The sequence below is a fragment of the Callithrix jacchus genome, chromosome 3 (genome assembly GCF_049354715.1).
Source record: "Callithrix jacchus isolate 240 chromosome 3, calJac240_pri, whole genome shotgun sequence".
NCBI lineage: Eukaryota > Metazoa > Chordata > Mammalia > Primates > Cebidae > Callithrix > Callithrix jacchus.
In genome coordinates, this window is record NC_133504.1 from 21,730,055 (window position 1) to 21,750,941 (window position 20,887).

General features: G+C 38.0%; 1 protein-coding gene across 25 annotated transcripts in view; it reads left to right on the top strand.

Moving 5' to 3' along the window:
- Positions 1-20,887, top strand: part of NEK1 (NIMA related kinase 1) — a 257,207-nt gene that overhangs the window by 52,706 nt on the left and 183,614 nt on the right. For all 25 annotated transcript variants that reach the window (XM_078366260.1, XM_078366264.1, XM_078366266.1 and 22 more), the window contains 4 exons: positions 17,338-17,397; positions 17,630-17,689; positions 17,783-17,833; positions 17,964-18,038. In XM_078366260.1, the coding sequence (XP_078222386.1) occupies positions 17,338-17,397; positions 17,630-17,689; positions 17,783-17,833; positions 17,964-18,038 (246 nt within the window). The remainder of the gene's footprint in view (positions 1-17,337; positions 17,398-17,629; positions 17,690-17,782; positions 17,834-17,963; positions 18,039-20,887) is intronic.

Sequence of the window (20,887 nt, forward strand, 5' to 3'; positions counted from 1 at the left end):
ACATCTATAAGCTGACTCTCCAATTTTTATCTCCACCTGGTCTCCTTCCCTGAACTTCAGACTGAGAGCTGTCTTAACATCTACAATTGTATTTCTAATAGACATCTCAAAATTAACATATATAGAAGTGAACTCTTGATTTTATTCTCTCTCCAAATTGATCTTACTTATTTCAATAAATGTCAACTGTGCTCTTCTGTTTGTTCTCATCTTCCATACTGGAGTCATTATTAACTGTTCTTTCAACATCGTATCCTGTCAACTGACTTCAAAATACATTCACAGTGTGGCTACTTCTCATTATTTTTACCACCATACTAGTTCTAGCCACCCTCATTTTTCACCAGGGTTATAGTACTGATCTCCTGACTAACTGCTTTCAGACTTACCTTCTTCGGTCTGCTTTCACGTGAGCAGCCCAAATTCTCCTTTTATGATCAAAGTCAGATCATTATACTCTCTGCTTAAAGCTTTTCAGTGGCTTTTCATCCCACTCACAGTAAAAGCCAAAGTCCTTACAGCCGTGTGTGAAGCCTCGTTGCCTTTCCAAGCCTCATTAGCTACTCTTCCTTTGCTAGTCCAGTACAGCCATGCCAAACCTGATGCTCTTAAACATGGCAAGTACTTACCTGCAAAAACTAGTTTGTACTTGATGTTCTCTTTTCCTTGAGGTCTTATATTCAAAACTGCTTGATGAATAGAGCCTTTTTTGATCAATTATATCAGGTAACAGCCATCCCTCCAGGCCATCCCCACATTTCTAGTCTGCTATATTCTGCTTTTTGTCCAGAATGTTACCACTTTCTACTCTATTTTTGACTAGTTTATTGTGAATTTCCTCCATTACAGTGTGGAAATTCATGAGGGCAGGGATTGTTGTTGTTCACTAGTTCCAGGCAAGTAGGTACTCAGTAAGTATTTGCTGAATAAGTAAGTGAATAAGTCGTGCCTTACACTTTAATAAAGTTACTTACAAATATTAACTCTTTTAAAAAGAATAACAACTAAATAATTTGGTGAAACTCAGTTTATAAAAACCGTTTTGTTATTGTGTTTAGCAGATTTATAACTATTAAAAAACAAAACCTCGAGAGAAATGAATGACACTCTTGAGCACACTGGAGCATATCTTTGTTTGATAAGGTCAACAGTAGGAAAAAACAAGTTTTTGTAATTATTTCCTTTACTTAGACAAGTAATCTGCTAAGATTTATAATTCCTTTAACTTCCTATTATAATGAAGAAATTCCAATCTGAGGACCTTTAATGTCAGCCTTATTGACATAAAAACTTATAAAGTATGCTTATGCAGAAAACATGTAGTGGCAAAAAACTACCCTACCAAATGGCACACACATACCTTCCAGGATTTGACTTTGCATGCATTGCATCTGTCTCCCATTGTTACGAGATCCTAGGGGTGTCACTTTGCCAGCCAAAAACCTCTGTGGCCAGTGGCACCTTTGCCCGAGTTTTGCTCAGACCCACTGGGCCCACTCGGCCAGGAAGGCTGCCCTTGGCTCATGCTGCCAGCCTGGATCCCAGATTTGCCAAGGCCGAGTGGAGCGGCAAAGGGTGTATGAGTGAGCAGGTGTGGAGTCTGGCCACTGCACACAGCCAGGCACACTGACTGTGGTGGGGTGGGCAGTTGCAGGTGCTGGCACAGGCGCCAGCTGCCTGTGAGGCAGCTGGACCAGGTGTCCTGTAAGCAGCTTCCATAGCTGGCACCAGGGATTGTGGTGGCACCCAGAAGCTTGGAGACACCAGGAATCATAGAGCCCCAAAGAGGGTGACACAGCCCTGGCTTGGGGAGCTGCTAGGTCTGAGCCCCCTGAAGGGCCACAGCCCTTCTCTCTTCCTCTCCTCTTTCCTTCTTGTCACCCGCAACATGGCATATCTTGCCCTGTTTGTGTTACAGCTTTTTCACTCCCATCATTTGGTGGGTTCCTAGTTTTTGTTCCACGTCTAGGAAGAATGAGGTACATAGATAAGTGGAGGGGTGAGTAAGGCAAAGGGGAGCTTTATTAATAGAACAGCAAAGAGGACACCCTGGAGTGGGTAGCCCCTCTCTGCAGCCAGGTCATCCCATGGAATGTTTAGCTCTCAGCAAAGAGGAGACCCTGGAGCGGGTAGCTCTTCTCCGCAAGCAAGTTGTCCCATCATCTCTTTGAGTTTGGCTGAGTCCACGGTTTTTATGGGCTTCAAAGGGGAGGAAGTGCATGCTGATTGGTCCATGGGCAAGCCTGGGCGAAGCACTACAAGTTCCCATTCCAGCCTTGCCTTGAAGATGGGGCTTTACTGGGGACCCACCTGTTTCCATCCAGGAGCCTGTCTGCTTCCTGCCATTGTTCATGGCACCCACGGTGTTCATGCCACAGAGCACCTGCAGGCCAGTGCCAGACTACTGTCAGTGCCCCCCGGTCCTTCCTTCCGTGCTCATCAGCACCCAAAGTCTGGAGGAGGCTAAGATGGCAGGGCACTGGCATGTCAGCACTGCCCTGAGTACCCACACACCTGGCTGGGTTGCAGCAGTGCCCAGCCTCAGCCTCAACTTTGCTCCAATATCAGAGTGGGTGCTGGGAGTGGGGAGAGGTCAGACCATAGGAGCAGGCACTTTAGAACCTGTGGTGGGGAATGGGGGCCTTCCCAGGCCCCTGAGAGTGCAGAGATGCCCAGATCTGCAGCCATGGCTTGGGTGACTGCAGCTGTGCCTAAGTGAGTAGGATTCCTGCCTGCTCCCACCCCCAAGAGCACAGGAATGACTGGGTGCACAGCCATGTCTGGGCAGCTGCAGCTGCACCCAGGGAATGTGAGGCTTCCATCTTGCCAGCTCAGAAGGGGACAGGGCTTCCACCTGTTCCCGGCTTCCACTGGCTCCATGGAGTACACAGCCCTGGCCATGCCTCTCCCACTGCCACCAGCATCGTGACAGTGGCCACTCCAGATAGGCTGCTGCTGCCATCACCTTGATGCTCCTAAATTTGGAGCCCTAGCTAAACTGGACTTCCCATTGTTTACTGACTATACCCTGTATACACGTTTTTCTTTCTTGTCTTTCCTCATTCTGAACCCCTTCCTCTGTTCTTTCTCTCCTGTGTAGGTACAGGTCACATTGATCTGTACTATTTTGTAAGCCATTGAAGGGTACAAAATAAGGAACATACTACTTCTGCCCTCTAAAATTATGGTCCAACTAGGGAGACATAGGCTTGAAAAAAAGGTAAAAGGAGCAAATTAGTGAGTGTTGTTATTGTTAGCTTGTAGATTAATAAATAGAACGTTGACATCATTGCCTAGGGCACTGCCATCATTGACAGTGGTGACATAGCTGTTCTCCAGTGACCTAACATACTACTACCACCTTCAAACATCATAGTCCAAGTAAGGAGACAAAAACTTGGGGGGAAAAAAAGGTAAAAGGAGCAAATAGTTTGTTGAGTATTCTTATTGTTAGCTTATAGATTAACAGATAGAACGTTGACATCATTGCCTATCATTGCCTAGGGCACTGCCAGCATTGACAGTGTTGACTCACCTTAGCCTCCCAAAGTGCTAGAATTACAGGTGTGAGCCAAGGCACCCACCTCCCCTTTTTTATTTAAATGACAGTCTCACTCTGTCACCAGTCTGAGTGCAGTGGCATGCTCATGGCTTACTGCATCCTTGACATCCTGCACTCAAGGGATCCTTCCACCTAAGCCTCATGAGTAGGTGGGACTTCAGGCATGCATCACCACACCCAGCTAGCTTTTGTAATTTTTGTAGAGATGGGGTTTCACTAACTTGTCCAGGCTGGTCTTGAACTCCTGTGCTCAAGCAGCCCACCCACCTTGGCCTCCCAAAGTGCTGGGATTACAGGTGTGAGTTACCACACACTGCCTAAGCTTTTATTCTTAATGTTTGAAAGTAGCTGCTGAGGTGATCCCAGTTACTCTAATTTGATCATTACACATTGTATGCATTTATGCATGTATCACCTGTGTCCCACAAATATGTACAATTATTATGTAGCAATTTTTAAAAATAAAATTTAATGTAAAAATGATAACTACTTCAGGTTGAGGTAATGAAGAGGAAGCTATAGAATATTTGAAATTGATTCTGTACATTCATATCTAATTCTTGAGATAGAGACTTGATTTCTATTAGCTATTTGGTTCTTTGAAGTAATTTGAGTAGTATAACTGATCTGTAACTTTTTCTGTGAAGTATGTATTTTAATAAGTTTGCTATAATTTTTAGTGTGCTTTTAAGCGTTTTATATTATAAAAAAATAAAACATATTCCCAGTATTTACACACCGCATTTAATTTTACTTAATTTTGCTGTGGGCTTTCCTACTTGTATTACCTGTATTTTTAATATACCTTGGAGAGTTTATACATAATTTTGTGTTCTGGTGTTTTTAATTAGTGTTACATATACTTTTTGTATGTTTTTACTTGTGATACTTAAGGTTGTATTGTATTTCATTGATATTAAATCAGATTGGTTGGATTCTGATAAATGTCCTTTTTTTAAAAAATCCTGCCCTGGATCAGAATTTCTTTTGAAATATGTTTTGTGTTTTCTAATAGAGTTCAGTGAAATATGAATTCAAAATAAATTTATTTCATGGATCATGTTTAAGATGCTTATTTATTCTAAATGATATTTACAAATGTAATCCATTTTAATGTTTGGAATATATACACATGGAATTCTCTGTCTTCCCAGGGAATAAAACTACCACTGGCAAGAGGGCAGAGACAGATAAGTTGGGGGTGTTTGTAACTTTATGTCGTTATGTCTGTAAGGGATACTTACGGAGTAAGTGCTTGAGTGGACTTGTAGAAGTAGAATTGTCTTTTCTCTTGACTGTGTATCAGCCTGACTGAATGGAGAGATCAGAACTCTTGGTGAAACTGCATAAATTGTATCATAGTCCCTAATGTTTGGGCAGGATTGTAGCCAAGTGTATAATCTGTTTCTTTCTATGGCTGATAGAATCAAGTAATGTGTTTGTTTTCTTAATGTTTTCCTTATTTTCAGTTAACATTCAGTATATAAAAGCAGCATGCTCTGGAATTTTCAGATTTCAGTTGATAATATTCTGAATAATATCTCTACCATCAAATACTCTGAATCATAGGTAAATGATTCAGATGGTAGTTATAAATGTTTTGAATTCGGGCAGAGTCGTTGCCCTCAAACTTCATCAGGCAGACAAGTATGGTCTCAGCTACACCATTGAGAACTAAATAATAATCAGCACTTGGGGTATCATATAGCTTATTTTAAAAACATTTCACTGGCTGGGTGCAGTGCCTCATGGCTATAATCCCAGCACCTTGGGAAGCCAAGGTGGGTAGATTACTTGAGGTCAGGAGTTCAAGACCTGCCTAACCAACATGGCAAAACTTCATCTCTACTAAAAATCCCAGAGTTAGCCAGGCATGATGACATGTTCTGTAATCCTGGCTACTTGGGAGACTGAGGCAGGAGAATCACTTGAACCTGGGAGGTGGTGGTTGCAGTGAGCAGAGATGACGCCACTACACTCCAGCCTGGATGACAAGCAAGACTCTGTCTCAAATAAAAAAAAATTTTTTTCACTTAAAACTAAGTTTCTGTGAACAACAGTGTGAAAGTACTTAATGCCACAGAACTGTACACTTAAAAATAGTTAAAATGGTAAATTTTGTTATATGAAAAAATATTTTGTTATAGGAAATTTTGTTGTAAATGTTCATAAAAATTTTGTTACAAATTTTCATATAAGTTTTTGTTACAAAATTTCATATGAATTTTGTTGTACGAAAAAATATTTGTTGGCCGGGCACGGTGGCTCAAGCCTGTAATCCCAGCACTTTGGGAGGCCGAGGCGGGTGGATCACGAGGTCAAGAGATCGAGACCATCCTGGTCAACATGGTGAAACCCCGTCTCTACTAAAAATACAAAAAATTAGCTGGGCATGGTGGCGTGTGCCTGTAATCCCAGCTACTCAGGAGGCTGAGGCAGGAGAATTGCCTGAACCCAGGAGGCAGAGGTTGCGGTGAGCTGAGATTGCGCCATTGCACTCCAGCCTGGGTAACAGGAGCGAAACTCGGTCTCAAAAAAAAAAAATTTGTTATGTTAAAAAAAATTGAAGAAAAAAAGTAGAAAAGAAATGGCAATCAAATGCATGGAAAGTTTTTAAAATCTTCTAACAATTAAAAGAATTAAAATAAACCCCAGGTTTCTGAAGTATTTTAAATATGATTTTTACATGATTGTTAAAATAGATTTTTCCCTTGATTTCTTTTTTTTTTTTTTTTTTTTTTTTTCCATATGGCCTGCACTGCACTGCACTCCCAAACTGTAGTGCAGTGGTGCAGTCTTGGCTCACTACAACCTCCACCTCCCATGCTCAAGCAATCACCTCAGCCTCCCAAGCAGCTGGGACTACGTGCACATACTGCCACACCCAGCTTATTTTTGTAATTTTTGTAGAGACAGGCTTTTGCCATGTTGTTCAGGCTGGTCTCGAACTCCTGGGCTCAAGTGATCTGCCCACCTCAGCCCCCAGAAGTGCTGGGATTACAGGCGTGAGCCATTACACACAGCCTTTCCCTTATTTTTTGCATCTCATTTTTTTTTTAAAGACTTCTCCCCACCCCCTACTGCCAACTACAGCATCTTTTAGGTTGAAATTCACAATGGCTTGTTAGAATTTTTAACTTCAAGCTTGAAAAAGGAAAACCTTAACCACTTAAGATACCGTCATTTTGTAATTGCACGAATTTAAGCTAATATGCATCAAGTTACTATTATTTGGCCTGTTCACAAAATATTTATCATAAGGCTTTTCTTTGCTCCAGTTCCTGTAATAGTTACAGGTTTTTTTTTTTTTCAAGGCTCTGTTAAAGCAAAGGAGTGGCCATTAAGCCACCAGAGGGAGCCCCTTGAATACGTTATATCCCACTTCAGTATTTGGCTGTGATTTTTAAAAAGACAAAAACAGTTCTCTCAGTGTGGATGTTTTGTGTTTTATATTACTCTCTTCACTATAGAAATAGTGTTCTGAAAATACCTGTGTGATCTTAAAGGAGCAGCTTAGTATTTTCATTTCATAAATATTTGAATATCTTATATATGAGGTAATGTGGACCTTTAGAAGATGAATACAATCATTGCCTTCATGTAATGTACCTAAGAAGAGTATATGGGTATGTAGTTAAAAATTCTCTTCTTAATCCACTTTACTGTGTAATATATATAAAATCCAGTTATTTATATCGAATTGCTGTATTAATGTTTTTAAATTGCTTAATTGTTTGGTGGTGTAGTTCACAAATTTGAGAATGGTGCTAGACTGGCTACTGAAGTTAACCTGTGGAATTTGTCAGAATATAGAATGTAGGGCTCTATGTCCAAAGATTATGATTTAGCAACTCTTGGGACATATATTTTTAAAAAATAGCTTTATTGAAATATAATTCACATACTATACATAATTCTCCCGTTACAAGTTTTCAATTAAATTGTTTTATGTATTTACAGAATTGCATAACGATCTGCACAATCAATTTTAGAACATTTTCATCACCCCAAAGGAAATCCTTTTTCTGTTAGCAGCTACTGCCCGGTATTCCCCAACCCCACAACCCTAGGCCGCCCCTAATCTACTTTCTCTGTCTATACAGGTTCGCTTCATCTGTACATTTATATAAATGAAATCATATAGAACATGGTTTTTTGTGACTGGCTTCTTTTACTCAGCATAATGTTTTCATGGTGGATCTATGTTGTAGCATGTATCAGTACTTCATTTTTTTATTATTGCCAAATATTCCTGTGTATGGAAGGAATATGTATTTTTACAAAGCTCTGGGTAACATTCCCGAGTGTTTCAAATTCTATATACATAGAACATACTTTGAAATGTTAACTGTGTGTTTTTCTTTTTGTTTCTTCTTCTTTTTTTTTAATTGTACTTTAAGTTCTGGGGTACATGTGCAGATCTTGCAGGATTGTTGCATAGGTACACATATGCCATGGTGGTTTGCTGTCTCCATCCCCCCATCACCTACATCAGGCATTTCTCCCAGTGTTATCCCTCCGTAACCTGCCCCCCCCCGCAGTCCTTCCCCTAGCCCCTCACCCTCAACAGACCCCAGTGTGTGATGTTCCCCTTCCTTGCCCATGTGTTCTCATTGTTCAACACCTGCCTTTGAGTGAGAACGTGCAGTGTTTCGTTTTCTGTTCTTGTGTCAGTTTGCGGAGAATGACGGCTTCCAGATTCATCCATGTCCCTACAAAAACACGAACTCATCATTTTTTATGACTGCATAGTATTCCATGGTGTATATGTCCCACATTTTCTTTGTCCAGTCTATCATTGATGGGCATTTGGGTTGGTTCCAGATCTTTGCTGTTGTAAACAGTGCCGCAGTGAACATACGTGTGCATGTGTCTTTATAATAGAATGATTTATAATCCTTTGGGTATATACCCAGTAATGGGATTGCTGGCTCAAATGGTGTTTCTATTTCTAGATTTTTGAGGAATCGCCATGGTTGAACTAATTTATACTCCCACCAACAGTGTAAAAGTGTTCCTATTTCTCCACATCCTCTCTAGCATCTGTTGTCTCCAGATTTTTTAATGATTGCTATTCTAACTGGCATGAGATAGAATCTCAATGTGGTTTTGATTTGCATTTCTCTAATGACCAGTGATGTTCAGCGTTTTTTCATATAATTGTTGGCCTTAAAAATGTCTTCTTTTGAAAAGTGTCTGTTCGTGTCCTTTGTCCACTTATGAATGGGATTGTTTATTTTTTTCTTGTAAATCTGCTTTAGTTCTTTGTAGATTCTGGATATTAGCCCTTTGTCAGATGGGTAGATTGCAAAAATTTTTTCCCGTTCCGTTGGTTGCCAGCTCATGCTAATGATTGTTTCTTTCGCTGTGCAGAAACTCTTAAGCTTAATTAGGTCCCATTTGTCTATTTTGGCTTTTGCTGCCATTGCATTTGGTGTGTTAGTCTTGAAGTCCTTGCCTGTGCCTATATCCTGAATGGTATTGCCTAGGTTTTCTTCTAGGGTTTTTATGGTGTTTGGTCATATGTTTAAATCTTTAATCCATCTGGAGTTAATTTTAGTGTAAGATATAAGGAAGGTGTCCAGTTTCAGCTTTCTGCATATGGCTAGCCAGTTCTCCCAATACTATTTATTAAACAGGGAATCTTTTCCCCATTGCTTTTCTTTGTCAGGTTTGTCTAGGATCAGATGATTGTAGATATGTGGCATTACTTCCAAGGCCTCTGTTCTGTTCCATTAGTCTATATCTCTGTTTTGGTACCAGTACTATGCTGTTTTGATTACTGTAGCCTTGTAGTATAGTTTGAAATCAGGTAGCATAATGCCTCCAGCTTTGTTCTTTTTGCTTATGATTGTCTTGGCTATGTGGGCTCTCTTTTGGTTCCGTATGAAGTTTAAGGTGGTTTTTTTCCAGTTATTTGAAGAAGTTCAATGGTAACTTGATGGGGATAGCATTGAATGCATAAATTACTTTGGGCAGTATGGCCATTTTCATGATATTGGTTCTTCCGAACCATGAGCATGTAATGTTTTTCCATCTGTTTGTGTCCTCTCTTATTTCATCAAGCAGTGATTTGTAGTTCTCCTTGAAGAGGTCCTTTATGTTTCTTGTTAGTTGTATTCCTAGGTATTTTATTCTCTTTGTAGCAATTGTGAATGGGCATTCACTCATGATTTGGCTCTCTGTTTGTCTGTTATTGGTGTATAGGAATACCTGTGATTTCTGCCTATTGATTTCGTATCCTGAGACTTTGCTGAAGTTGCTTATCAGCTTAAGTAGATTTTGGGCAGAGATGTTGGGGTCTTCTAAATAGACAGTCATGCTGTCTGCAAATAGAGACAATTTGACTTCTTATTTTCCTAATTGAATACCTTTTATTTCTTTTTCTTGCCTGATTACTCTGGCTAGAATTTCCAGTACTGTATTAAATAGGAGTGGTGAGAGAGGGCACCCTTATCTAATGCCAGTTTCCAAAGGGAATGCTTCCAGTTTTTGCTAGTTCAGTATGATGTTAGCTGTGGGTTTGTTATAAATAGCTTTTATTGTTTTGAGGTACGTTCCATCAATACCTAGTTTATGGAGAGCTTTTAGCAGAAAGGGCTGTAGAGTTTTGTCAAGGGCCTTCTCTGCATCTATTGAGATAATCGTGGTTTTTGTCTGTGGTTTTGTTTATGTGATGGATTATGTTTATAGATTAGTGTATGTTGAACCTATCTTGTGTCCCTGGCATGAAGTCTATTTGATCGTGATGGGTAATCTTTTTGATGTGCTGTTGCAATCTGTTTGCCAGTATTTTATTGAAGATTTTGCATCGATGTTCATCATGGATATTGGCCTGAAGTTTTCTTTTTATTTGTGTCTCTGCCAGGTTTTTGATATCTGGTTGATGTTGGTCTCATAAAATGAGTTAGGGAGGATTCCCTCTTTTTGTATTGTTTGGAATAGTTTCAGAAGGAATGGAACCAGTTTCTCTTTGTAGGTCTGATAGAATTCGGCTGTGTACTTGTCTGGGCCTGGACTTTTTTTTGGTTGGTAAGCTATTAATTGCTGCCTCAACCTCAGACCTTGTTATTGGTCTATTCAGGGATTTGATTTCTTCCTGGTTCATTCTTGGGAGGGTGTAAGTGCCCAGGAGTTTATCCATTTCTTCCAGATTTACTGGTTTATGTGCATAGAGTTGTTTGTAGTAATCTCTGATGGTAGTTTGTATTTCTGTGGAATCGGTGGTTATATCCCCTTTATCATATTTTATTGCATCTATTCGATTCTTCTCTCTTTACTTATTAGTTTGGCTAGTGGTCTGTCTATTTTGTTAATCTTTTCAAAAAACCAGCTCCTGGATTTATTGATTTTTTGAAGGGTTTTTTTTTGTGTCTCTGTCTCCTTCAGTTCCACTCTGATCTTTGTTGTTTCTTGCCTTCTGCTAGCTTTTGTGTTTGTTTGTTTGATTTTGCTCCTCTAGCTCTTTTTATTTTGATGATGGGGGGTCAATTTTAGATCTTTCCTCGCTTCTCATGTGGGCATGGATTGCTATACATTTCCCTCTAGGTACTACTTTAAATGTGTCTTAGAGATTCTGGTACATTGTGTCTTCATTCTCATTAGTTTCTAAGAACATCTTTATTTCTGCCTTCATTTAATTGTTTATCCAGTCGTCATTCAAGAGTAAGTTGTTCAGTTTCCCTGTAGTTTTGTGGTTTTGAGTGAGTTTCTTAATTTGGAGTTCAAATTTGATTGCACTGAGATCTGAGAGATTGTTATGATTTCTGTTCTTTTGCATTTGCTGAGGAGTGATTTACTTCCAATTATGTGGTCAATTTTAGAGTAGGTGCAATGTGGTGCTGAGAAGAATGTATATTCTATGGATTTGGGGTGGAGAGTTCTGTAGATGTCTACTAGTTCCACTTGGTCCAGGTATGTGTTCAAGTCCTGGATATTCTTATTAGTTTTCTGTCTCGTTGATCTAATGTTGACAGTAGGGTGTTAAAGTCTCTCACTATTATTGTGTGGGAGTCTAAGTCTCTTTGTAGGTCATTAAGAACTTGCTTTATATATCTGGGTGCTCCTGTCTTGGGTGCATATATATTTAGGATAGTTAGCTCTTGTTGCATTGATCCTTTTACCATTATATAATGCCCTTGTTTCTTTTGATCTTTGTTGATTTAAAGTCTGTTTTATCAGAGACTAGGAGTGCAGCCCCTGCTTTTTTTTTGCTGTCTGTTTGCTTGGTAAATCTTCTTCCATCCCTTTATTTTGAGTCTGTGTGTGTCTTTGCATGTGAGATGGGTCTCCTGAATACTACAGCACACCAATGGATCTTGACTTTTTATCTAGTTTGCCAGTTTGTGTCTTTTGATTGGTGCATTTTGGCCATTTACATTTAATGTTAATATTGTTATGTGTGAATTTCATCCTGCCATTTTTTTTTTACTGGCTGGTTGTTTTGTTCATTAATTGCCACAGTTTCCTCATTGTGTCATTGGTCTTTACAGTTTGGTACCTTTTTTGCAGTGGTTGGTACTGGTTGTTCCCTTCCTTGTTTAGTGCTTCTTTCAGGAGCTCTTGTAAGGCAGGTCTAGTGGTGATGAAATTTCTCAGCAATTGCTTGTCCATAAAGGATTTTATTTCTCCTTCACTTATGAAGCTTAGTTTGGCTGGATATGAGATTCTGGGTTGAAAGTTTTTTCTTTAAGGATGTTGAATATTGGCCTTCACTCTTCTGGCTTGTAGGGTTTCTGCTGAGAGATCCACTGTGAATCTGATGGGCTTCCCTTTGTGAGTGACCAAACCTTTCTCTCTGGCTGCCCTTAGTATTTTTTCCTTCATTTCAACCCTGGTGAGTCTGATGAGTATGTGCCTTGGGGTTGCTCTTCTTGATGAGTATCTTTGTTGTGGTCTCTATATTTCCTGGATTTGAATGTTGGCCTGCCCTGCTAGGCTGGCGAAATTCTCCTGGATAATAGCCTGAAGAGTGTTTTCCAGCTTGGATTCATTCTTCCTGTCATATTCAGGTACACCTATCAAATATAGATTAGGTCTTTTCACATAATCCCATATTTCTTGGAGGCTTTTTTCATTTCTTTTCACTTTTCTCTAATCTTGCCTTCTCATTTTATTTCATTGAGTTAATCTTCAATCTCTGATACTTTCTTCTGCTTGATGAATTCAGCTATTGAAACTTGTTTATGCTTTGTGAAGTTCTCGTGCTGTGTTTTTCAGCTCCATCAAGTCATTTATGTTCTTCTCTAAGTTGGTTATTCTAGTTGGCATTTCATCTAACTTTTTTTCAAGGTTTTTAGTTTGTTTGCATTTGGTTAGAACGTGTTCCTTTAGCCTTGGAGAAGTTTGTTATACCAACCATCTGAAGCCTGCTTCTGTGAATTGGTCAAACTCATTCTCTATCCTGTTTTGTTCTCTTGATGGTGAGGAGTTGTGATCCCTTGGAGGAGAAGAGACAGTCTGGTCTTTGATGATTTTATTCTTTTTGTGCTGGTTTCTTCCCAACTTCATGGATTTATCTACCTTTGATCTTTGAAATTGGTGATTTGAGATGGGGTCCCTGAGTGGACCTCCTTTCTGTTGATGTTGAAGCTATTTCTTTTTGTTTTTTAGTTTTCTTTCTAACAGGCCCCACTGCTGTAGGACTGCTGGAGGTCCACTCCAGACCTTTCTTGCCTGAGAATCACCCGTGGAGGCTGCAGCACAGCAAGTATTGCTGCCTGATCTTTCCTCTGGTAGCTTTGTCCCAGAAAGGTACCCGCCAGTTGTCAGCAAGACCTCTCTTTTATGTGGTGTCTTTTTGGTGATGCAGCAGTCAGGAGGTTGCTTCACAAGGCAGTCTGTCCCTTGTCTGCCTGCAGGGGCACTCGTGGGCTGCCATGGCCTCAGTCCAGCTGTTGTGTAAGCTTCCTCTGGTTTTTGTTTACACAGGTAAGATCAGCTATGGCGATGCCTTTCCCCCCACCAAGCTGGATCGTCCTGGGTTGAGCTCAAACTGATGTGCTAGCTGCGAAACTTAAGCGAGAGGGTTTCAGTTTGCTGGTCTTTGTCAGGGTGGGACCTGCCAAGCCATATTACCTGTCTCCCTGCTTTCCACTCCCCTGCTTTCTAGGGAGCAGGGAGTTCTGTCCCACAGGCACTGTCAGCACTGGTTTAAAACATCCACCTAAATCTGTGCTGACAACCCATGACAGCAGCCAGGGCTACCACTCTGATCTGGTAGTAACTCATGCTTTTCAACCTGGTGGGGATCTCCTTGTCTGTGGGTTGCAGAGGCAATGGGAGAAGCTCAGTATCTGAACTGGAGTACCAGAGGGGAAGAGTGCCGGATACTCTGTCCAACTGCACTTCCCCGTGGGGCAGTGCCCTGCCCTGCCTCTGTTTGCCCTCCCTGGACTATACCCACTGTCCAACCAGTCCCTTTGAAATGAACCTGGTACCTTGGTTGGAAATGCCAAGATCACTCGCCTTCTGTGTCACTTTCACTGGGAACTGCACTCTGGAGCTGTTCCTATTCGGCCATCATGGCAGAAATCCTGTGTTTTTGTAATGATACTTGATTTTTATTTCTTGTACTTCAATAATAGTGCCCCAGAGGTCTCTCATAATGATTTTAAAGTGAGGGGTTGCTCTCCATCAATGTTGGCAAAAACATTCTAGTAGGCAAAGAGCAGGGGATTTCGTCTGTTTGTTTTCAAGTGATAGAAAGTAGCAGGGTCTGCTATACATAGTGAAGATATTTTATTAAACTTAGGGGTGTATATGTGTCTTCACTGAGTCCAGATAATTTCTTATCGTGGGTTACCTTTAGAAAAAGTTTGAAATCTAATGTTCTTTGAATATTTCAGTATTGTTTTTATTTCATCAACTTTAGTGTCTTTTCTGGGGTAAGGTGGTAATGTAAATAGTTAGCTTAAATGAGAGTTGAATTTAAATAACTAGCCAAAATTAGAGGTTAGGAACTAATAATACAGTGAGGGAGTGGGATAGTTCTGAGAACCCACTGCTTGGGTTATTTTGTCAGAGAGTCAATGCATCATTTAGTTCATCGTAAGAGTGAAATCAGGTGAGAGATTTAGTATCACTTATCCCGTTGTTGCTATGGCTGTAAGTTAAAACATATTGTACCAATAAAATTGATTGGTTTATGATTATTTAACTAAAATGCCACAGCACATTACGAAACAGTAAATATTCTCATTTATAAGTTTATTAAGCCATTGTCTGGTATTACGTATTTTAAATATCAGCATATTCCTGGGCTCATACTCAGTAATATCTTCATTAAAGTAAAAAAGTTGTGTTTTATTTGAAAGAAATACACAGTTTAAATTATATCATTGCTTTCTAAAGCATAATTGTTAGTTATCCTTTCGAATTGTTTTCAGTGAAAGTAAATTTTTGTGTCCCTTTTTAAGTTTTTAATATATTGTGAGACATGTATTTCAAAAATGATGTAAGGGTCATGTTTATTTTGAAATATTCTCAATTTTCTTTTCAGGGTTAGAATTTTAGTGCATATATGTTATGGTCATTCTACGTAATTTAGAAAACTAAAGCAAAGGGTAATATGTTTTATGCCAATGACTTTGTTAAAATATAGCTGCTGTTAAAATGGAATTGTTAGTAGAGACAACTTTCAATGATTTAATCAAATGCTGGATTATTTTGATGATAATGCAAAAAACCATCAAAATATTTTTCCCAAGTAATTTTTTTAAGTAATGTCTACTTTCCTTTGTATTGAAACTCAGTGTAGGTGAAATATTGTACACTGTTCTTTTAAAATCACCTTTTCTAAAGTGGCTGAAAAATATAAACACTGGTACATGATAAATAACTTAAAATTTTCTATAAATTTTTGCCTATTTTGGTATATAGAATTGCATTTAGAATTGTTTGAAAAACCAGTCATGTATTAGGCTTAACCTTGATTACAAAATTGGGCAGTTAACACAGGGTGAAACAAAACTGTAGATCACTTATAAGAACAGATACAGAAATCCTAAAAAAAAAAAAGGATTTTAAAAAGGGGAAATCAGGCAGTTTATCAAAAAATAATGTAATAATTTTCAAATAGGATGTATTGCAGTAATACAGGGACATTTCAACAGTAGAAAACCAATTACTGTAATTTTACTACATTAGCAGGTTAAAGAACAAAATCATATAAAAATCATCTCTGTAGATGCTGAAAACTGGGTGAAACTTAACACTAACTTTTGTTTTAAAAAGTGTGATTCAAGAAACAGAAGGTAAGTTCTTAATACAGTATGTATACACACCTGAAACCTATCTCAGGCTTTATAAGTAATGATGAAACATTGGAAGCATTATCATTAAAGTCAGGAACAAGACAGAGGGATTTGCTGCCATTGCCATCGTTTAATTGTGCCAGAGGTTCTAGCTAGAGCAATTGAAAAGAAAGAAATGTAAATATTGGAAGAGGAGAGAAAACATAGACATATCATATTTACATTTGATATGATTACCTACCTAGAAAATCTCGGTGAAGCAGCATTAAACTATTAATAAATTCAATAAAGTGGCCTGATGGAAGCCCAACGTAAAAAAATTAGAAAATGAAATGGAAAGAAATAGCCATAAATCCCCCAGATACTTTTTTTTTTGAGACAGGGTCTCTCTCTGTCACTCAGGCTGGAGTATAGTGATATGATCATGGCTCACTGTAGCCTCTACATCCTAGGCTCAAGAGATCCTTCCATCTCAGCCTCCTGAGTAGCTGGGACAACAGGTGTGGGCCACATGGCTGGCTAATTTTAAAAAATTTTTTGTAGTGATAGGGACTCACTGTGTTATCCAGGCTGGTCTCAAATTCCTAGGCTCAAGCAATCCTCCTGCCTTGGCCTCCCAAAGTGCTACAGTTATAGGTATGAGCTACCACACCAGCCCCCACCCCCAGATACTTTAGAATAGACATAATAGATAATTGTGGAAGAAAGGAATCAAAATTAATAGAATGCTATATATTCATGAAGAAAACATGTAGATACAAATAATAACATAAATGAATCTTGAAAACAATGTTGAGCAAAAGCAGGATACCAAAGAATATATATTTTGTGATTCCATGAACATCCCCAAAGTTAGGTAAACAGTATATTAAAGAAATGTAAATATCTAATATACACCATTTTGCATTTCATCCATGTAACCAAAAACCACTTGAACCCCTAAAGCTATTGAAATTTGAAAAATTAAAGTCATTGTTCCATCTAGTAACATTAATATTACATGTATGCAAAAATCAGTTAAAATTATTGTCTGTATATACTTGAACTGTATATATATCTAAATACATAAAATAATGTCTAAAAGGCACTAATGAAAGTATTAACAGTCATTACCTCTGGAGGTGGGAGCAAAATAGACCACAAATTTTTAATCTTGTTTGAATTTTATATACTGAAGATATATAGTGTAATTAAAAAAATTATCATGGGCTTTTGAAATGCTCTTCTATCATAATATTAGAAAACTTAAAGTTAACATCCATATCTGAACACACAACTGTTTAGTTATCATTGGGAAAGGACCCTTTTTCACAGTTTCTTTTCATCTAATGTTTCTGTTTGTTCAACAGTCAGCATGTCAAAGACTACAGTGTTTTCTGTTTTGAAAGATAGGGTAATTTAGAGGAGAGTTATGGAAGTATGAGCTTTACCTTTTTCTTGTTTTAAATTTCTGTTAATTTGGGATTCTCAAAGAAGTACCTCAAAATCTTTATTTAATTTGTAGTTTTACTTTTTGTCCAGGCCCATCAAACTCCAGAGAAGAGAGTGAATACTGGAGAAGAAAGGAGGAAAATGTCTGAGGTATAAAGACATCTGTCTAGTTATTTTAAAGCTTTGCAGAAATAATTTTAAAAAGAAACAAAATCTTACTATAAAGCCTCCAAACCTCACCTTATTTCTTTCAAATACCTGTTACTTCTTTTTTTAAAAAACCTCACTGAACATACCTCTGTCATTGGTGTACTAACTTTCCTAATGAGACTAGAAAAAGTAGGAATTATTATTGATAAAAATGTTCTTTTTTTTATTTAAGGAAGCAGCAAGAAAGAGAAGGCTGGATTGTGTTGAAAAAGAAAAGAAACAAAAAGATCAGGTAGTTTTTTGCTCTTGTTTTTCTACCTTTGGCAAGTTGTAAGTGATGATAGGGCCAAGAGTTTTAAGAAGTTTGTCTTTAAAATTGTTACAGATTATTAGTTTAATGAAGGCTGAACAAATGAAAAGGCAAGAAAAGGAAAAGGTAAGAGGATAATCTATTAAATAGTTTTTTCTTAAAGAATATACTGATTTTTAGTTTATTGCTAAATGTATTATATGTATTTTTTATTAAGTACTTGAAATGGTGTTTTGTTTATTTCTTTTCCCCAAAGTTGGAGAGAATAAATAGGGCCAGGGAACAAGGATGGAGAAATGTACTAAGTGCTGGTGGAAGTGGTGAAGTCAAGGTAGGCATTTTATACCAATATGGTTATCCTACTGTTTTTCTCTCCAGTTTCATCTTGTGCTTTAAAGTGCATGTACCTGGGATTTTCTTTCTTTCTGTAGTGTACAGTTAATTTTTACCTAGAATTCTTCAACATTTATTATGAGTTCTTAGCTTTTCTGCATGTATCTGATATGTAACTTTATCAATAGTATTGATAACTAACTTATCAATAGTATTGATAATTATTATGTGACTACACTTAAAATTGCTTTAAAAGTTTTTTTGTGAAGACTATGATGATAATATTCCAGGCAGAGGAATTTTTAAAAATCATACACAATTCGTGACACTGCATCCCAAAATCCTTCCTTAATTTCGTGTAGCCTTAAAGATGAAGTTCTCAGAAGACATTTCTTAATCTGATCCCTGCTGTCTCTCCAGCTTCATCTCCATCCATTCCCTACCACACACTTCACGCTCTGTTCATGCTGAAATGAAGATATTTGTAGTTTCATTACTGTGTGTAGTCTGCTGAATCTCTTTGTCTTTGCACTTGTGTTTCCCTTTACTTAATGGCACTCCTCCATCCGTCCTCACCCTTACCCCCTACCTCTATCCATTTACCTAAATAACCACATACCCAGATAAGTTAATCCAAACATTCCCTCTGGGTAGAGCCACACTGTATAACCTTGGGCACATTACTTATCTTTCCTGAGCTTTGATTTCTTGATTTAAAAAAAAAAAAGTTTTTCTGAGAATAGTGCCTGGAACTTGTCTGGCAAGGGCTTCTATAGTAATTTCCCTTTCCTTTCTTTGTTCTGCCAGTCTGAATCTTATACTTCCTCTTTTGCTCATACAGCATCCTGCACATATCTCCATCTGGAGTAGGTAGAATTCTAAGATGGTCTCCAAGATTCTCGACCCCTCGAATACACACCTTGTAGTATTCCATTCCCTTGAGTGTGAGTGGTACCTGTAAATATTGTGGTGTAGCAGCTCACTTGATTAGGTTTTGTTATGTGGCAAGTGGTGATGGATGGTCCCTCCCAGGATTACATTAACGAATAAGACTCCTTCATAGCAGGCTAGCAGGGGAAAAGAAATTAGAGAGAGATAATTCTGCTCACCTGGAAGGTAGTAAACATTCTCGTGGCGAAACAGTAGAGATGACCTCTGCAAGTGGTGGTCTCTGATGGGCAACTAGCAAGAAAATTGTGGTCCTAGTCATATAGCCACAAGGAAATTAATTCTGCCGAGAACCAGTTAACTTGGAAGAGATCCCGAGTCTCAGTTGAGGACTGGAGCCCTGGCTGACACCTTGGTTTCTGACTGGTAAGAGGAAGGAACTCAGCCAAATGCACCCAGACTCCTGAGCCAGGGGAACTGAGATTCTAAATAGGTATTGTTTTAAGCTGTTAGATTTGTGATAATTTATTATATAGCAATAGAAGATGAATGAATAATTTGTATCACTGAATAACTTGTAAGTTAATTCATCTTTATAAGTTTCAACCACCTATACCCATTAATGCTGATATTTAGATGTACAATAGATACTTGACAAATTGGATCAATTACAGTTCTTGTTTTTTCCCCAAAAGTTATAATTTGAGTAAAAGTTTGCTTTGTTTTATCTGGGCATATACATTCTACCCTGGATTTATAGATTTATTTTTCAGTCTCTTGAGATGCAGAAGTTTTTCACATCATATTAATAATTCATTAGAGTAACGTTTTCCAAATTTGTGTTAATATAGATTATACAGTGTTTTTAGTAATACAATTTTATTTTACCTTTAAGTAGAACTTACTACCTCCTGAATGATCGGGAATGACTCAGAATCTGGTCCATTCTAAAATAACTAACCTCATATCTTATCTGATTGGAAAAAGCAAGCTTACCACATTGTAGGCCTTCAAGCATTTTTTTTTATCTAGTCCATGATTAGCACTGAAGTTTTGATGATTTTTTTTCTTCTCCCATTGTACATACCTTTTGAGTAATAAAATGCTTTTTCCTATGATGTCTAATATAGCATTAGTAAGTTTTATTAATGTTGTTTGATAACTGAGACACTTTTCAACAGTTAGATACTGTGTGCTGGATAGATTTGTGTCACTTTATAAACTTCTGTAATGGTTTCATTGAGGATTAATGAAACAATTTATTTTCCATGATTTAAAGGAAATTCTTGGTTTCTATATTCCTCATCGAGTTTGAAATATTTTAACTTGTTAGGCTGTTTGATTTCTACATAGTTGATAAGGACCTGGAGGCTCAATATTATAAAAATAAAATTAAGGAGATCACCAAAATAAAGACAAAGCAAAACTAAAACTAAAGGAAGTATTTCAAAACTAATACTGTTATTACATACTTCTAGATAAGAGGCATTATTATTCACAGTATAAATATCCAATGTAAATGTTTTTGATTATTTAGTATCTGCAAAATCTGGAACTTCTTTGTTTTATCTATTTTTAATGTGTCTTTGATGAATGTGCTTTAAGAAAAATGATGATGTAGTCCACATTTACGGTGATCATAATATGAAGGAGCTGTATCTTTTGTTTGAAAAGCTATTGGAATACCATTCGGCAGTAAAAGAATCGCCTGTTTCTTCATGCAGCAGCATGGATCAGTCTTAAAAACTTATGAGTGAAAGAGACCAGATAAAAGATTACGTATTTATTTTCTCATTTATATAATATTATAGGAGAGGCAAATCCAACCTGTAGTGACAGAAAGCAGATTAGTGGTTGCTGGCAGTGGGAGCATTTACTGCAAAGGAACACAGGGAACTTTCTGGGGTAATCGATACGCTTTTGCTTGTGGTCATGACTACATGAGTACATACATTTGTC